We start from the raw sequence: 20258 nt of genomic DNA on the forward strand, positions 1-20258 counted from the left end.
TATGGTCGTCGTTGACCATCAACGACGACCATTTCTAGTGACGGCTAGATCTGGCATTTTCCGGCCATATCCATTGTGGATTTGGTCGGAAAAGGCTAGATCGGTGAATAACCGGCCAATTTCGATCGTAGTGTAAGCGTTGTAACAGATTCCGGCTACCACCGACGGTGGTTGCCAGAATCTGGCAAGTATGGGTGGGTGGGGGTGTTTTTGCTAATTTTTAAACTTTTTTCTGCGGGTATTTGTGAAATTAATAAACTTAAGGGGTCTAAAAGTAATTAAAGAATACACTAATATTTTTGGAATAATATGTCAAACAATATTTGGGGAATAAGATTGGGAATATGGGTGAAAATAATGAACCAAACGCACCCACAGTTTGTCTTTCTAGAGATTTATCTAATTTCAAACTCTACAAAGTATTAACACCAACTCATCACTAATCAAATTTATTTATGGGTTAATAACAAAAATCTCCTTTAAGTATAATGTGGTTAGAGAAATAACAAAAATCCCCCTATCATTAATTTTTTTTTTGGTGTTAAAATAAACGACATAGGGGTAATTAAGTATTTATTCATGTATCATGTTATAAATTCTGACGATTAAAAAAATTTTGTTATTTCTGAAATCTTAGAAGGACTTTGTTATTTAAGTAAACCTCGGGGGGGTCGAGAAAAAGCCCCTTTACTTAATTCAGAACTAGAAAAAAAATGGTGGAAAAAAATAAAACTTGTGGGGTATCACATAGAAACGTAAACCTCAAGGGAGGTGAGCGATAATAACGCTAAAATGAGAGATTCAACAAGACATAAAAAACTCGGGGCATTCCGAGAATTGAACTCGGGACCTCTCGCACCCTAAGCGAGAATCATACCACTAGACCAAATGCCCACTTTAGTAAACTCTCTGAACTAATATTTTAATAGTATAATCTTCCAAGGTTGGATATAAAACAACCCCAGGGCTAGGTACAACACAGTGACACGCCACAATACCACATCCACATGCATACTGTAAAGAAAGCAATTTCTTGTTATTATTTTATTAAATTGAAAAGCTTAAGTAGACATCACATCACTTTCCGAATTTCTCAATTTTCCCTCCAAAAACCACCGCCAATTTCACTCAATCTTGTCAACCCTAGCCCTAACCCAAACACTGCTTCCTTCTTATGTCTTAATCAGGATTTGAACTAGATTTGTTTTCGTATGAATTCAGAATGGGCTCTCTCGGCGACGATGATGCTAAAAATCAACCAATCAAAACGAACCCTAATGTCGATTTTCCCCACACTCAAATGCAGGCCTTTGATTCCCAGTTTACACCTCCTCCATCGCCTGGTAATGGTTCTAAATCTTAGATTTTCTGTCATTTTTTGCAAAAAGTTTTGTACTTTTTAATTTTTAAATTAATAGGGTTAATTTTACATTTTCGTATAGTATAACTGTACATTTTCACGGTGTGTGTCCCAGTAGTTTTTATTTAAATTAATTTGTAGGTTTTTTAAGAAGTTTTCAACATATTAGCTTGTCAGGGCAGTGGTGGATGATTGTTATCAGGTTAACCTGTATTTTTTTTAAGAGTTTTTGATTACTTAGCAATGCAAAATGCAAATTTGAAATGATTTTTTTTGTTTTGTTGAATTCTTCTGTTCTGGGTGATAAAATAGTTCAATTGTTCTTTCTTAAATTAGGTGTCAGAGTTGAAGAATATGATGATAATAAGTTGCAGTTTGATGATACTGTTCCAGTTGAAGATGCTTGTCAAACTCAAGCACTGAATTTTGCTGGTGAAACTCAAGCACTGAATTTTGATGATGAACCCCTAACATTTAACTTTGGTGATGAAGCTCAAGGATTTAATTTTGGTGATGAAACTCGAGCTTTGAATTTTGATGATGAACACCAAGCATTGAATTTTGGCGATGAAACTCAAGTATTGGATATTGGTGGCGAAACACAAGTACTGGATTATTTAGATGGTGTTGAAAATTTAGGAACACAATTGTTGGATGTGTTTGATAACAAAGTTGCTGATGATAGCGACATTGAAGGATCTAATAGAACTGAAGTTTTGGGTTTTGGTGATGATATCTCTGATGATGATTCAGCTAGAAGATGGAGTGATCAGTGGCTAGAGAAAGAGAAGGTGTGTACCTCTTCTGCTTCAGAAGAAGGTGAGAAAGTTTCAAGAGAAGGACCCGATTCTTTGAATGGAGAACCCTGTAATTCAGGTGATTTTTTTCTAGATTTCTTTGCATTAATGGGATTTTGGGTATTTATCTTTAAGAATATCTCCATGCCTGAGGTGAACCTTGATTAGTAATCTTTATTTTTCTGGTTCATTTTCTGTTGTGAGAAAAAGGGAGTGAATGAATTTTATATCATATGTAATCAATTTGATAGTCAATTTTTCTTTTTCTGTTCTTATTTTCTTCTTAGCATTGGATGTCAATTCTTTTTTTGTCACTGTGTGGTTTTTTCTTGTATTGGTTCATCTGTAAAAGCTCGGGAATTAAACTAATATTTTACTTGTCACTTGGGGGTTTTACATGAAATAAAATTATTATTAGCCTCTAACCAAAGTTGGGATTTCTATTCATGTCATTCAGGGCCCCAAGTTTCTACAACTCCAGTGACTCCAGTGACTCAAGGCACTCTACCAGGAACTGGTATGTGCCCTGAAATGTGCTTTACTTTAATTTATAGTTTTGTTGGAATTCCTTGTCAAAACTAGGTCTAATAGAATTTGGCTAAATTAATTGTTCATTATGTCTATAGTCACTGGTCAATTTTATAAAAGTATTGTGTTTCTGATGTGTTGAAACTTTTTGTGTGTTTTTGCTTGTATATGTGGTTGCTAATCACATGTATTCTTTTCAGATTTTGCATTGTTTAAGTATTACAGATATATTAAATTTACAGGTCAATATAGACTGACTTCCTGAATTTATTATTTGTTGGCAATGAAATTTTTTGTCAAGACTATATTAGGAATATTAAGTAGGGTATATTCTGCAGTAACAGCTACACTTTTCTTGAGTTTTGTCAATCTAAATTAATTATATGCTAAAAGAAACAACTGATGTTCCTCAATTGGCTTTTGCTTTTAAGTTTTAAATTCAGTTTCATATTGTTATGCTTTCCTTTGGTTTTCAAATATTGCTTTGTGTCATGCTTTTTATGTTTATTTTCATTTGTTTATCTTTCTTTTTAACCTTTTTCTTAGTTCTTAATAAGAATCTATTTTATGTTGTATGAAACTTTTGCTAGCCATGTGCAGTCTGCTTTGAATGCTATATTGATCTTAAGTTTCCAGTGATTAATCTTTTGTTTGCTCAGGATCTGTGCCAAGGTTTACTTCAATTCGTGTGGCATCTTTGCGTGCTTCTGGTCTAGCAGCCCGGAGTTTGTATTTGAAGGAAGCCAACTGCAATTCTTGTTCTGCCCAGACTAATGGTGTGTTTTCAGATCAAGATGACACTAGAAATACTTGGGCAGATCCAAAAGTCATCGATAAAATTGATCAGGTACATGATTCTGAGAAAGACAATGAGAAAGGGAAGGGATTAAGGAACGGAAACAAGTGCAGACTTGGTTCTTTAACTGCGAGAAAACTCTTTACTGAGGATTCACTTTCTGAAAATGAAGGACTTCCTTGCAACAGTGAGAACACTGATGGAGGAGAAAACCAATTGCAGTTGCCTGTTTGTGATGTAGGGTTGGCTGGGTTAAGCTATATTGACTCTCAAGAACCTGGAGAATTGTCACAAACCAATGCCCTCAAATTTGTGGAAATGTATATTGAGAAGAGTAATTTTGTTAAGTCTGATCATGAAATGGACGGTGGAAAGAGTACCAGTGGGAAATCAAAACCTCTTCCAATTGCAAAAGGGCCACAAAGTTTGGCCAAGAAAGTCAATAATAGAATCACAGTTGGAGAAAAAGGGATTTTTGACTGGGATGATAACCAAGAGGATGAAGGAGGGGGAGATATTTTCTGCAGAAGGAAGGAAGAATTCTTTGGTAGTGGAAACCATGTGCTCAGATCTTTAACTGAACCCCAGAAACCCCAAAATATGCAATTGGATGTGTGCAGAGAGAAGGAAAAACAGCTAGATGTGCATGATAAAATCACAGTACGCTCTGATTCAAGATTAATTTTGCACAATATGAAAGAGAATAAAAAGAAGGCACAAGAAGGTGAAATTAAATTTAAGAAGAATCTTGCTTTTGAGTTTGATGAACAGTTTGATACAGATTCCTCAAGAGGACAAATGGAAGACATTGTTAGTAAGACAGATGGGCCAGAGATGTTAAATGTTGGTCCTGACACTCAAATGGCTGCTGAAGCCATGGAAGCCTTATTCTTTGGGGAGGTAAGTGCTAACCATGATGCTACGGATCTACAAAGCAATTCTAATGGCCCTACTGAGGGTTCTTTGGAAGGAAAATCTACAAATAAGGTCCGCTCATCCAGAAAAAATGTACGTGTTCAAGATGTTGGAGTAGCTACAAGACTATCCAAGAAAATAAAGAGAAATGGCAAAAGATTAAGTGAAGACTCTCCAGTTCCTTCAGCGAAACCTTCTGAGAATATAAGAAAGAAATCTGCCTTGCCAGTTATAACAAATAAACGGAAGAGCGCCAAGTCAACCACTGAAGGTCACGTCAGTATCAGTGGAACCAAAAACATGGTCATGATGCCTTCTAAGATTATTGGGCAAAGAAAGTTGGAGGTGGGTTCCAAAAGCAGCCATTGCAAGGAGTTCAATAGATCACTTGAGAAAACTGTAATAAGAAGTGGTCGCTCAATCAATCAACTGAATTTACCCAAGGAAGTTAGTACTTATGCGCCCATTGCTTATCGAACCAGGCATTCCAAGTCAGTAAATAAATCAAAAACGCCTGAGCATGTCCCTGGTGATTGTAGAGAAGACATTAACCATCTGGAAGTTGGTGCTGTTGAAGGGAACGGAGTTGATAGTGCAGATGTTGAAGCTTCTGAAGTGTTGCATGCCAAAAGAAAATCTTCTAAATTGGGTATCAATCAATCTGGAGATCTTAAAAGGGCCAAACCGAGTCAACCTGATCAATTGTATTCAGAGTTAACAGCTATGAATAATGGAATTGATACATCGACTCATCCTAAAGGAAGAAGATCGCAACGAAGCTCTTCAGGACAGGTTAATGGATTTAATAAGTTAGATGATCAATTCAAGCAATCTATTCTGCCAGAAGGCATCAAACAGTTTATCTCTGTGCGTAAAAGATCACGAAGCAATGCTGGAAACAATAGCATTAGTTTAACCACAGAGAGGAAAACAAGATCATCTGTACGTGCTTTTGCCTGTAATTCTACAGACATGAAAGGGAAGATATCTACAGATTTAATGGCTGTGAAAGAACTGCAGCACCCTGACAGAAAGAGTGTTGCATATTCCTTGACAGTCGCTGAAAATGCAGAAGTGAATGACAAGATATATAGATCTCCGGGAGAGAAAAGTGAAGCATCTGATGCAGCATGTCCTTCTCCAGCTAACTGTATGACACCTGTGAATGCTGCATCTCCTGTTTGTATGGGTAATGAATATCTTAAGCAATCATGTAAGAAAAACCTGTCAAAGTCATGCCTTATGAGGGAAATCAGTAGCTTAAGTCCCACAGAACCAGAACCTATTTCTCCATTGAAAGATTTGAGGAAGAGGAGAGATATGAGTAGCATTCGAGTCTTGTTCAGCCATCACTTGGACGAGGATATTATTAAGCGGCAGAAAAAGGTATTTACTAGTGATTTCATCAGATCCTTGTTTAGCATAGACAAACTGTTTTAGTTAATATCTTGACTTCACAGATTTTGGCTCGCTTAGGAGCTTCTGAAGCAATTTCAATTACGGATGCAACACACTTCATAACAGATCAATTTGTGCGCACAAGAAATATGTTAGAAGCAATTGCTTCTGGCAAACCAGTGGTGACACATTTATGGCTTAAGAGCATTGGACAAGTTAAGGTCCACGTTGATGAAGAAGCCTACCTGCTTCGGGACACCAAAAAAGAAAAGGAGTTTGGCTTTAGCATGCCAGTTACTTTGGCACGTGCACACAAGCTTCCACTCTTACAAGTAAAGTCTTAAATTAATGTTGGTTGTCTTGTTGTAACGGTTATAATTCCCTTTCTTCTCCCTCATTCATTATAATGATATTTATGCAGGGTCGAAGAGTTTTTATTACCCCACATATAAAACCTAGTAAAGAAACAATTTCTGGTTTGGTTAAGGCAGTCCATGGTCAGGTATGTTGTTGTCCAGACTATTTTTTTCTAATATGTTCAACTATCAGCAAGTTTGTTTCGTTCTCTTTTTTTGAAGTTATTTCTCAAGGTATTCCTCACTTCCCCCCGTCTTTGATGCTTATATTCAGCTGAAACTGTTTTTCAGGTAGTGGAGAGAATAGGAAGATCTGCTGATGGTGTGTTGATTTTATCCTGTGAAGAAGATTACAGAATCTGTGAGCCTTTCCTTGAAAAAGGTTAGGAATATATACTTAAATGTCACTATCAATCAACATAATTTGGGTTTCTTTAGGAGTTTTTCACCATCTCTTCTTGCTTGCAGGGGCAGCTGTTTACAGTTCAGAGCTTCTACTGAATGGCATTGTTATTCAGAAGCTGGAGTATGAAAGGTATTCTGATTTTATTATTCATATGTCAAGTAAGCATATTCATGATAAAAATGATTTCCATTAATGGTAGGAGGATTTTATCGTAAGCTTGTCCATGTATCTCAAGCGCTGAACAAATAAGAATAGCAATGAAATAATAACACCCTTCATGCCGTTGGGAGTTCTTCATAGTTCCCTAATTACATTGATTTTTGACTGTTCTCACAAGTGTTTCCTTGTCAGGTTTTAAAAATGGCTGTTAACCATTAAAACATACACCCATGTCAAATATGTTTTAGCTCGTTTCTTTCCTAACATTTATTTTGAATAATTTGTAATGACAGGCATCGTCTGTTTACGGATCATGTTAAGAGAACACGGTCAACAATGTGGCTGAAATAAGATGCCTTAAGTTTCATCCTGTGACAAAGCTTAAATAGGAGGGACATATTTCTTAACCCTTCATCCAATTTTCATCCTCTTTCGCTTCTTCTATGAATGAGATAGGCCTGTAGGTATCTGTACATATTCTGTACCTCCAACGAATTTTGTGCTGTTAGGTTTGTAGGGATCTGTACATATCATGGCTTTCTGAAGGTCAGTTCCTTGTTCAAAAATGCTTAGGTTGTATATCACGCTTTCTTTCTTCTTTGTTTATATATATTTTTTGTTTTTCCGAAGTATAACCAGATACTTTGTTAGGTTCTTTTTCTTGGTTTAGTGAAAACAGTTTTCTGTTGGGGGCTTACCACAGTTTTCAGGATTCAAAAAGCATTGCGTCAAAGGTAGTTGGTCATGCCTTTTAACATTCACAGAAAACGAATCAATTTTTTTTGCATTCAAGAATAGAAACAGAAACAAGACTGATTTTCTGTGTGGCCACTCGTTATGAAAAAGAAAACGAACCACAGCTGCAGTGAAACAGCTGAAAAATTGGTATGAACTCATATAGATGCTCAGAATTTGAGTGACTGCCCCATATTTACCCCCTAACCATTCTCTTCGTTGCCATGAAGTTATTTGAAGTAGAAATACTTAACAATGTTACTAAATATTTTTCACGGCTTGGGTTGATTTTCCTCGTGCTAACAAATTTGCAAATGCCAACCTCATCAGTAAATAAACAGCCCAAAATTGCATGACACTGTTTCCCTCTGGTATTTAGTCATGCTGGGCTAGAATTCTCGGAAACTCGAACACGCCAAGCAAAATATTGGATATATAATGAGTTGAGGCTCATAGCTGTGCCGAAACCGAAAACTGATGAAAGCAGTATCGAGTAAATGGCCTTGAGATGAAGCTGCGAAGAACATTCAAAGAAGCTATTGTTATTATCAAACTGATAAAAAGCAGTGTCGCGGAGGTAGCATAGCATTACTTACAATAGAATAGAAGAAGTGGACAAGTATGGCCACTAGAGCAAACTCAAGAGCCGCATAAGTCCATATATACTCCCTGATTGCTGCAAGTCAAGAAAACCAATATTAAAAACACAATAACTTGTAAAGAAACTTGTAAAATTTGAGACTCGGCTGTACCTAAAATGACTGCACAGATTGATGATAAAAGGCCCAAGGTAAGTGCAAATGGTGCTGAAAGTACAATTGCTTGAGTCTTCAAGTCATGTATCTACAAAATTATAAAGCAAATAGGAGTTAAAATTGCCACACCAATGTTAGACACACTCAAATGAATATTATGCATCCCTGATGAATTTATGACAAAATACAACCAATTTTAAGCACGAAGTGAACCTAATAATGAGAAAGCACAAAGAATCTTCGAAAATGGCATACCAGCAGCTGCTCAAGGAAGAAGAAATAACAGATTGTGCTAATTAAGACAAGCACCACAAAGTCTTGCCAGGCACTGCGTAAGTAGATTATTAATCAAAATTAGCAAGATAAAAATGGGTCAGCTCCAAATCAACTTTATGTTTATTAAAGAAAAACCGAAACAAACATATATTTGTCATACTTGATAGAAAAGCAAATCTGCAATACTATGAGTAACCCATTAGCTGAAACAAAGATTGCTCAAATTAATGTTGACAAGAATGCCTGATTAACTGAGGAACTTGGTCTCAAGTCAATCCTTCAAGTGTTTCAGTTTATCATTGGACCATGCTTAAAGGTACGAAAATTATATATAAAACTGCATTGCCCATAGTATACTACCTTACTGATTGTGAATGTAAAGCCTGTTGATTACGGTCCTGCCTATTGTCCCTTTGAGCAGAGCTTGACACCCGAAGCAACGTTACAGGTAAGTTTTGCACCACTTGCCCACAGACATCACAGTTTTTGTTTCCTTTTGTGGTAAACCATTTAATTGCACATTCTTCATGGACAAGTCTAAGGGCACCTTTGCAACTGCATTCCATTTTGAGAGTATTTCCTTCCTCACATACATCAAGACAGATGCGGCACACAGCTTCCTCTTCAGCAATCTCCTCATCACTGTCTTCTGTGGGAGCAGGAATTATTTGATCTGCTTCACCGAGAAGCAAAATTACAAGAAGAAACATAGAATTAAAGTGCAAGAAGAAAGGATGATTAAGGACATGCAGTTCTTTCACTCTGCTGATTGGAACTTAGACATACAATTCCAGCATAGGTTGATCAAATCAGAACAAGAGTGGACGAAGTCTCAATCATTTTGAGTACACAGAAAAGCTTGGCTAGAGAGCTTAAATACGAATTATCTACTCCAAGTGTACAACCAAATCTTATATCTGACATCTTGCATGCTCTCATACATATAGGTTTTATTACAGGCATAGAACCATTTGACTGAATTCAACCACACAAATTGAGACAAGATATAATCTAAAGCATAAGGAACTTCAAGAACCAAGGTAAAATCAACTTCTGACTCCCTTTGTTGAAAGATGGCACAGGTCAGACAACTTATTGGCCGAATGAATACAAGGAACTACATTAACTAGAATAAAAGGAGTGTGAGAGCCACTACATACCATCTTTAGTATCTGTCATGTCATGCTCTTTAGGGGTTGGAAAAGATACGGATCTCACAATAATGACATTTCTTCCAGGTACAGACAGGGACCTTGAAACTACGGCAGGTGCTGCCCCTTTCTGCACAAAATTGACACTAACCATCTTAAAAATAATCTTCATCATTAAGTTCTCCACATACTGACTATGAATACAAATATTAAAAAATAATAATAAATAAAGAAAAAAAAAGCCCATAAAAAAGGCACTGAAAGGTTAAAATCACCATCCTAGCCCACATTATTCAATAAACTCATCTTAATAGCTGTAGAAGAAACAAAAAAAGAGGTTCCACCCCATGATTTTTATTTTTTATTTTTTTTATTTATTTTTTTTTCTAATTTCCCAAAAGTTGATACAGGAATATATGACCTTGTTTTGCTGAACCATCAAATGAATAATGTGTAAACACACATCCTGTTTTCTTGAGAAAGCTTTTTAAAAGAAAAATATAACATTTATATTCAAAGAATCAATTATCCTGGACCAAATAATTAGTGAAATCTCATAAGACCTTGCATGGATTAACTTTTCTATAGCCCCAAAGAAAACAAGATTTTAATTTGGGAGTTCATAAAGCAAATAACTTACATTTGATTTCTGCTGTTCACGAGATGTTCTTGCTGAAGCAGGCAAAGAAACCGAGGGGGACAAGTTTGATGCAGGTGTAACAGGAAGAGATGTACATCTTTCCCCAGAAAATGCAGATGAAATATTGGCTACAATAGGACTTTCCAAGGCTGTCTGAGAGTCAGTACCGAGGAGGGAGCTTCTTTCGCCTTCAGGTACAAGACCTTTCTTCTTAAAGCTTAAACCCCGCAAGAAACCTCCAGGTGATAAACTACCTTTAATTGAACCTTGAGACTGGAGTGGTAACTTTCCACTTCTGCTACTACCAAAACCTATTGGCCTAGGGGGTATTTGAAGTGAAAGATCGGAGCGCTTTGCACTTGGTGCTGTATTTGAAAATTTATCATTTGAGGGGGCCTCGATTTGGATATCAACCTGCATGTAACAAACATTACAATACAATCTCAAGTCATTTAGGATATAAATTCCCATAGTATGTTATGCCAGAACAAATTCTATTACAGTATGCTGGTTGCAAATCAGGCAAAACATGATCCATGAGATGCAAACTATTATTTCATAATCCAGCTTAGGATGTAAGAATGATTCACTACTCAGTCATCTGCAAGCTCCTTCTAAACAACTTACACAGTTTCCCTTTCCTTCATCTTGTTCTTCTCAAGATTCTAGTTGAAGCTAATGTTTCAATAATTGTTAAACAGAACAGCACTAGAGAAAAATAAAGCCACGGGAACGCTAATTACACTGTAAATAAGTGTATTGCTCGTTATTTTCTTCGCCTTCTTATAGTGCTTAAGTCATAACAAAATCCCATGGTCTAAATACGGTAGTTAGAACAACCAACAAGCCAAAAGCAGATCTTTGAGCATACAATTTATTATTCTGTTGAAAACACATGTTGGAATTGATCATGTCAGACAAAAGTTGACCACAGTTGACTTGGAAAGGTGGACTAACCAAACCCATCACAGAACTTGAAGAACCAAACCTATACCCATTAATTGACAAAAAAAAATTATAAGCAAAATTTTCAAACCAGATCGGTGTATTAACCTATGTCGAAACATGATCATTTCTTACTAATTTTAATCCAACAGAACCTAAATTTAAGGTGATAACGGTTCGATTGTGCCAAACACTGAAATCCCCACTCAGAATTCCCAGAATTTGCCTAGCCAAGCACTTGTAAAATACTTAAAAATATGATTCCCTCCTCACACAGAGAGAGAAACTAATACATATATTTCACTGAACTTGTAAAATACTTACACATAAACCAAAAAAAAAAAAAGGATTCCTGGCGATATCGCCAACAAACCTATCAAAACTAAAGATCAAAAACATCATAGACTGAATAGCATTCAGATACACTTATCTACAAAAGAAAACAAATAATTTACCGTAATAAGCATGAATCAATTCCAACCCAGTATTACTGACACCATCTATTAACATAAAAGCACAAAACTAGAAACTAATAAACCATCTTTCAGCTGTAAATGCAAAGAAAAATCCGATCTTTGGAAGATAAAACAATTAAAAAACACATGCATACACATGGGTAAATCTAACAGTAAAAACACACAAATGCAGGTAGTTAAAAAAATAAAAAAGACCAACCTGGGCAGAAACCTCATTATTTTCATGAGTGACTGGAGGTTGAGTTGAGTGCATTTTATCGTGTACAATTAGTCTCCCAAGAAGAATAAACAGTTTAGAATAATAAAGTGGAGAAAGAAAGAAAGAAGATGAAGAAGAAGAAAGCCCGACAAAGATACAACAAACAAATAAATATATATAGAAACACCGTACTGTAGTTCTTGTGTTGTGTTACGGTAATAAAATAATAGAAATTGATTTATTTTTACAGGGAGCTTGAGTAATAGGATAAAAATAAAAGAAAACAGGAGAGTGTGGAAAGGACAAGGCGGCTTGGTTGTGGTGGAGAAGTCATGTTGATTTTGAAAAAGAATATGGGAATGGGAATTTCGTCTTCTTGCCGCAATCAAACAGTTTTGTAAAAGCTTTCCTACTTTCCCAACCTTTTCGTACCTCTTACTCGCCTCTGCTTTCTTCCCAAACTCCCAACTTTCTGTTTCTCATTTTCATCCATTTGTTGCTTTCCATTATTCCCGTATAAATATACCTCTCCCTCTCCCATTTTCGACTAAAAATCATTCAATTGTCGAACTGACAGTATAAAAAATCATCTTTTTTAATATGTAAGATAGTTCTTCTAAATTACTTGGTAGGTAATTTCTAAAAACTAGTCATACCAATCAAGAACAAAACTTTTCATATGTTTTAATTTTAAATACATTAAAAAAATATATTGCTTTGACAATTAGAGTACTTAAGTACACCTATAAAGTGCTTCTGATTTCTAACAAACATTTAATATTGTCTTAAGGTGGGGAGGAAAAAAAAAAAAATGAAAGCTTAAGTAAAAGCATTTTCAAGTGCAAAATTTGTATATTATCGTCCACAAAGAGTGGTGGCAATTTTATGAAGTTATAAAGAAAGTAGAAAGTGGGTCAATCTTAGTTCATGTGTAGGTCCACGTCCATTACTCAAAACCAAGAAGATTTCTTAGTTGGAGATGAACCAACCAGGCAATCAAACCTCAACTTCACACGCCAAGATTTGAACCTTCCACCTCTTTCACATTCTTAGGATGCTTTTCTCACGCATATATAAATTCTAACACCATATCATTACTTGAAGCTTTTTTTTTTTTTTTTTTTTTATCATAATTTATTTACATTATATGTTTAGTATATGAATGATGAGATTATTGATTCAGATTTTCATATTTGAATTTAATATTGGTTGGAATATCAAATTCAAATATAAATTTCATGAATAATCTATATCCGTCTTAAGTGACATGGGATAGTTATTGTAAACCCCTAGGTTTGGACAAATCTTTAAACCCCTGTGATATTCTTATCAACTCCGAACACGTTACCGTCAGTCACTTTTCATTAGTTTTAAAAGATGCAAGGGCAATAGAGTAAATGCCCAAAATTTTCATGATTATAAATGATTACAAATAAAAGAAAGAATTAGAAACACTAAACCTAATCTCACCCTTTCCGTTCGGGGTCGGCAGGTCCGGGTACCTGCCAAAATCCCAAGATCTAGGCCAAGACCCAAAATACTTGGAATCGGAACTTGAAAAACAAGTTTCGGCTCTGGTTCCCAAGTGACAAAATCACAATACACCCCTATTAGTTATAAAAACAACAAACAAACCCTTTAAAAATTACCAGACACCCCATTTATTTATAGAAATTACAAATGCACCCTACATTCTGTCTACAAAAATTACAAATGTCATTGTCGTCTTAGGCCAAATCGGCTTGCTTCCGGTGTCGTCGACCACCCTCGACACCACTATCATACTCTTCTTAGTCCCGAGACCAAAACCCTTTTCACCCTTACCCGTTTGCCCCGCCATTCATAGGCCACCGCCCACTGTTTGGCCCATGCAATTCAAGCCTTTTCTGGTCAATTCTATCACTAAAAATCACCTTCGTCACCACCAATCGATTCACCGGCATCACCTCTCCTAAACCCCCAACAGCCTCGACCTTGGTAGCCTGCCGGTCGCCACCCGACGCCCTCCTCCTAGGTTTTGCTTGAATGATATATTGGTTTTGGTTTGATTGAAGGTTGTTTGTTGGAATTGGCTGTAGATTTGGGTTTTGGAGTGTTTGTGTGATTTGTGTGTTTGATTTTTTCGATCGTTGGCGCTCTCTAGCTTCCTCGCCTTCTTCCTCTTCCAACCTGCTCACCACCTGCTCGACAAAAGGCTGTAACCACTTGTTGCCCATCAATCCAAATTTTTAGTCGCAATTTCAGTTCTAGTTCTTGAAGTGGTGGAACCAGAATTAGAGTCGAAAATTCAGGTTCCACCAAATTTGGAACCAAAATCGACCGTGGGAGGATTGGTTCTAAGGAGGAACCGGAACCAACACCTCGGGTACTTGTTGGTTCCGGTTCTACCCTAAAATCTTGCTTACCTTTACTTTCCCCTACCCCATCCACCATCGACGAACCCCCTCTCACCCACCAACATCGAATCCGTACCAAAGTGCACAAACAACTTATTGACACCCCTCTGCAAACTCGTGTGTCAATCCTCTACAACTTGCAAGTCCCACTTGTATATCGTATTTGGCCGAAGAAGCATTGGCCAGGTAAGAGTTCTTATCTTCTTGGGACTCCATGGACCAAAATTTTCTTTCATTATATGGGCAATACCTATCTACTTCAGTAGATCATATGAGTGTAGAAAAAACCCCGGATTTGTTTATGAACTGGCATCTCTTTTCCATTTCTTTTTAATTAATTCATATCATTGTTTCATATGCGGTAATTTCCTATAATTATTAGATAATTTATCGGATTTTCAATGATTTTTTTTATTTTTATTTGTGTAGTTATGGTGGCCGTGAATTGGATTTTTTTGGTTGTTGTTGTGGCTTGTTTAATTGGGGATTTCCCTCTTGAAATTTAGAGACTATTGTGGAAGAAGGGTGGGGTGCTAGGTAGACTTGGCAAAACGGGCGAGTGGGTTAGGTATGGTCTGGGTCTAAAACGGGTCCAAATTATTGGACCCGTGCCCTACTATCCGTACTGTTCATAGAAGTTTTCAATTTTGATAGTTACACCCCCAAAATTCTTACAATTTTCATTTTTTACAATTACACCCCCATGATCAACTACTCCAAATTCAATTCAATTCACCACAATCAACTACTCTAAATTTAATTCAAATCACCACAATCAACTACTCCAAATTCAATTCAATTCACCACAATCAACTACTCTAAATTCAACTCAATTCACCACAATCAACTACTCCAAATTCAATTCAATAAACACAAATACATGGCTACTAACCTAAATGAACAAACAAAACAAAACATTTAATATAATAAAGTTACTCATTAGAAAAATGAAAATCACATTGTGGACAAAACTTATCATCAGAATCATAACCAAATTCATTAAATTTAAACCCATCATCAAAAGAATCAAACTTAAACCCACTCTTTAAGATTTAAACAGAATAACAGAGATACAAATCTCAAATTTTGACTAAAATGGAGAAATCTAATTCAGTTGACACGACTTTTCTTCCTAGCAGTTTGAGAAGTATTTCACTTATTCTGAAATTCGTTTCATTCCTTCTCAGTTCTTCCCCATCATGTCCATTAATAATCCTCGAAGATCCAAACTGCATCCCTTCTAACAAAACAAAATTCTAAAATGTCATATTCCAAATATCTGCAGCAAAGACCATGTCACATATTGTACAAAATAAGTGGCAACATGATTAGCAATATCCTTATTGTTTGCTTATGTTAATTAAATATATACTTGTGCGTTCACACTTTCTACCATCAAAGCCATTTCTTGTATGAAATCACAAAATCCCTATTCCACAGCATCCCATAACCATCACAATAACAATAAAAGATTAAGTTAATTAATTGAAAAATGAATTATGTCATAAATGAAACTCCCTTCATCCTTATCATCAGCGAGGAGACTCATTATCATCTTTTCTTTCCTTTATCTGATAAAGCTAAATGATACACAACACACTTAACCGTCATCTACAATCTCTCAAACTCAGATCTAAACAAATTTCATCTTCGATCAAATAAAAAAACCTGGATTTCATATTGTTGAGGATGTGTTGCGTAGAAGGAGATTTGGGATTGAGAATGGGGACTTAGGTTTTATTGAAATGGGTGTAAACCATTATGGCCGAATCACATCAATGATTGTTGAAGTGGTGGAACCAGAATTGGAGTCGAAAACTTAGGTTCCACCAAATTTGGAACCATAATCGACCTTGTGAAGACTGGTTCTAGGTAGGAACTAGAACCAACACCCAGGGCACTTGTTGGTTCCGATTCTACTCTAAAATCTTGCTTACCCTTACTTTCCCCTACCCTATCCATCGTCGACGAACCCCTTTTCACCCATTGACATCGAATCCGTACCGAAGCACACAAACAACCGATTAACACCCCTTTGCAAACCCGTGTGTCAATCCTCCACAACTTACAAGTCCCACTTGTATATCGTATTTGGCCGAAGAAGCATTGCCCAGGTAAAAGTTCTTATCTTCTTGGGACTCCATAGACCAAAATTTTCTTTCATTATATGGGCAATACCTATCTGCTTTAGTAGATCATATGAGCGTAGAAAAAGCCTTGGATTAGTTTATGAACTGGCATCTCTTTTTAATTAATTCATATCATTGTTTCATGTGCAGTACTTTCCTATAATTATTAGATAATTTATCGGATTTTCGATTTTTTTATTTTTATTTTTATTTGTGTAGTTATGGTGGCAGTGAATTGGAATTTTTTGGTTGTTGTTGTGGTTTGTTTAATTGGGGATTTCCCTCTTGAAATTTAGAGATTGTTGTGGAAGAAGGGTGGGGTGCTAGGCATGGAGGATGAGGGTAATAAGGTCATTCAATTTTTCACTGTGAAAACTATCGAAAAGTAACTGACTGCAGGGGGTCGCTAGGGTGTGCATGGGTAACGGGTAGAACCGGAACTGGAACCGGAACCTACCTAGAACCTGCACTGTGCGGGTAGGTTCCGGTTCCAATTTTTTGGAACCGGAACCGTAACCTGTAAAATGGTACCCTGTTTGGAACCTGTTTTGGAACCTGTTTGGAACCTGTTTTGGAACTTATTTGGAACCTATTTGGAACCTGCTTTGGAACTTGCTTTGGAACATGTTTTGGAACCCGTTTGGAACCTGTTTAGTAAACTATTTGGAACCTGAACTATAATGAAATATTTGTGAAATGTAAATAATGGGGGAGTTTCTATTTTACATATGAAAAAATTTAAAATAGAAAAAGTTAAATTTTAGAATAACCTAATTAAATAAATATACGATACAATTATACTTATTACATATAAATACACCATATTAAAAGCTTTAATATATTATATACATTAATATTAAAGTTTTGATCAATTAAGTGAAAATTGGAATTATGATCCAATTAAAAGTGTTTTACATTTTTAATGTTATTAGAAGAATTATTTTTGAATAAAATAGTATATTTGATTGAGAATAATATATTTAGTTATTTACTTCAATTATCAAGTTCTAATATATCTATAATAAATTAGTAATTAATTAATTATATATGATAAATTGATAAACATTAATAAATTTAATTACTAGTTAAATATCATACTTAATCAATTAAACTTATATTATAATTAAATGATTACTTAATTAATTATATTTTATAACATTATAATTGTTTATGTATAATTAATTATAGCATTACATTAATTGATTACTACTTAATTAATTGACTTATAAGTATACACTAATTAAATAGTTAATTAATTGACTATAATTAGAAATTTAATTAATATAGCATTACGTTATAGATTTATAGTATATACTTAATCAATTATAACATTTATTATAAAAATAGTACAAACTTAATTAATGATTAAAAATTTAATTAATTATAATATTACATTAAAAATTTATAGTAGATTACTTAATAGTTAATTTACTAAACATTATATATAGATGATTATATAATTAATTAAACAGTTATAATTAAATAATTACTTAATTGATTATGTCATTATTATAAATATTAGTAATTACTAATTTACTACATAAACATTAGTATAATACTTAATTAAATGATAGAAATTAATTAATTATAACATTACCTTATAACATTTCATTTAAACATTAATAAGCATTACTTATAGTTAAATAATTATCAATTAAATTAATTATTATTACATTATATATTATGATCACTTACTTAATTATAGCATTATATAGTTAAATGATTACATAATTACAAATTAGTTAGAATTTAACTTATATTATAAATATTAGTAATTTACTAATTTACTATATTATTCATACTTAATTAAACGATTAAAATTTAATTAATTATGATATTATCTTATATATTATAATATGATTACTTAATCAATATAACATTCCATTATAAACATTAGAATATTAATCAAATGATTTGAAATTTAATTAATTATAATATTAAATTATAGATTTATAGTATGATTACTTAATTCATTATAACATTACATTATACTATTATAGTATGATCATATAATTAATAAACATTATATAATTAAATGATACTTAATTGATTATGAGTTGTGATATTATGTTTTAAACATTAATAATTACTAATTTACTACATAAACATTAGCACAATACTTAATTAAATGATAAGAAATTTAATTAATTATATATTACCTTATAAACATTTCATTATAAACATTAATTAAACATTACATTAAGTTAAATAATTACTCAATTAAATTATAATATTATTATATCATTATATATTTGATCACTTACTTAATTATAGCTACATAGTTAAATGATTACATAATTACTAATTAGTTATGAATTTATAACATACATTATAAACATTAGTAATTTACTATATTATTACACTGCTTAATTAAACGATTAAAAATTTAATTAATTATAACATATATATTATATTTTATATATATAATTACTTAATTAATCAATTATAACATTCCATTATAAAATTAGTATATTAATCAAATGATTTGAAATTTAATTAATTATAATATAAATTATAGATTTATAGTATGATTACTTAATTTATTATGACATTACATTATACTATTATAGTATGATCATATAATTAATATACATTACATAATTAAATGATTACTTAATTGATTATGAGTTATGATATTATGTTTTAAACATTAGTAATTACTAATTTACTACATAAACATAGCACAATATTAATTAAATGATAAAAAATTTAATTAATTAGTAATTTACTAATTTACTATATTATTACATTACTTAATTAAACAATTAAAAATTAATAATATACATTACCTATTATTATAATATGATTACTTAATCAATTATAACATTCCATTATAAGCATTAGTATATAATCAAATGATTTGAATAATTAATTATAATATTAAATTATAGATTTATAATGATAATTAATTCATTATAAAATTACATTATACTATTATAGTATGATCATATAATTAATATAACATTACATAATTAAATGATTACTTAATTGATTATGAGTTACGATATTATGTTTTAAACATTAGTAATTACTAATTTACTATATAAACATTAACACAATATTTAATTAAATGATAGAAATTTAATTAATTATAACATTACCTTATAAACATTTCATTATAAACATTAATTAAACATTATATTATAATAAATAATTACTTAATTAAATTATAATATTATATATACATTATATATGATCACTTACTTAATTATAACATTATATAGTTAAATGATTACATAATTACTTAATTAGTTATGAATTATAACATTACATTATAAACATTAGTAATTTACTATACTATTACGTTACTTAATTAAACGATTAAAAATTTAATTAATTATAACATACTTATATATTTGTAATATGATACTTAATCAATTATAACATTCCATTATAAACATTAGTATATTAATTAAATGATTTGAAATTTAATTAATTATAATATTAAATTATAGATTTATAGTATGATACTTAATTCATTATAACATTACATATACTATTATAGTATGATCATATATTATATAACATTATATAATTAAATAATTACTTAATTGATTATGACATTATATTATAAACATTAGTATTTACTAATTTAACAATACTTAATCAAATTATTTAATTTTATTAATTTAATATTATATTATAAATTTATGGTATGATTATTTAATTAATTATAACATTCTATTATAAAAATATTACAATACTTAATTAAATGATTAACAATTTAATTAATTATAATATTACATTATAATAAATAGTATATTACTTAATTATTATAACATACAATTTACATTATAGTTGATACTTAATTAATTATAACATTACATTTACATTGTAGTAT

At 32.8% G+C, this 20258-nt stretch overlaps 2 protein-coding genes and 1 non-coding gene across 3 annotated transcripts; 1 reads left to right on the forward strand and 2 right to left on the reverse strand.

Annotated features, from left to right (window-relative positions):
- Window positions 1-822: 822 nt before the first annotated feature.
- TRNAP-AGG lies at window positions 823-894 on the reverse strand. Its single transcript has one exon. It is a non-coding gene; the product is annotated as a tRNA-Pro (tRNA).
- Window positions 895-1222: 328 nt separating this feature from the next.
- Window positions 1223-7263, forward strand: LOC116105546. Its single transcript, XM_031391948.1, has 9 exons — window positions 1223-1343; window positions 1697-2236; window positions 2615-2674; window positions 3345-5782; window positions 5857-6126; window positions 6216-6296; window positions 6442-6532; window positions 6619-6685; window positions 7009-7263. Exons 1-9 carry the CDS (start codon window positions 1223-1225, stop codon window positions 7064-7066), a joined length of 3726 nt encoding a protein of 1241 aa, XP_031247808.1. The 3' UTR covers window positions 7067-7263.
- Window positions 7264-7692: 429 nt separating this feature from the next.
- On the reverse strand, window positions 7693-10692 carry LOC116105565. The gene is made up of 7 exons (XM_031391966.1): window positions 10273-10692; window positions 9642-9762; window positions 8842-9154; window positions 8461-8533; window positions 8203-8293; window positions 8047-8126; window positions 7693-7964 (listed from the first exon to the last, which is right to left on the reverse strand). The coding sequence occupies exons 1-7, from the start codon at window positions 10690-10692 to the stop codon at window positions 7830-7832; spliced, it is 1233 nt and encodes a 410-aa protein (XP_031247826.1). The 3' UTR covers window positions 7693-7829.
- Window positions 10693-20258: the final 9566 nt, after the last annotated feature.

Source organism: Pistacia vera, unplaced genomic scaffold (assembly GCF_008641045.1).
Source record: "Pistacia vera cultivar Batoury unplaced genomic scaffold, PisVer_v2 Contig50, whole genome shotgun sequence".
Lineage (NCBI taxonomy): Eukaryota > Viridiplantae > Streptophyta > Magnoliopsida > Sapindales > Anacardiaceae > Pistacia > Pistacia vera.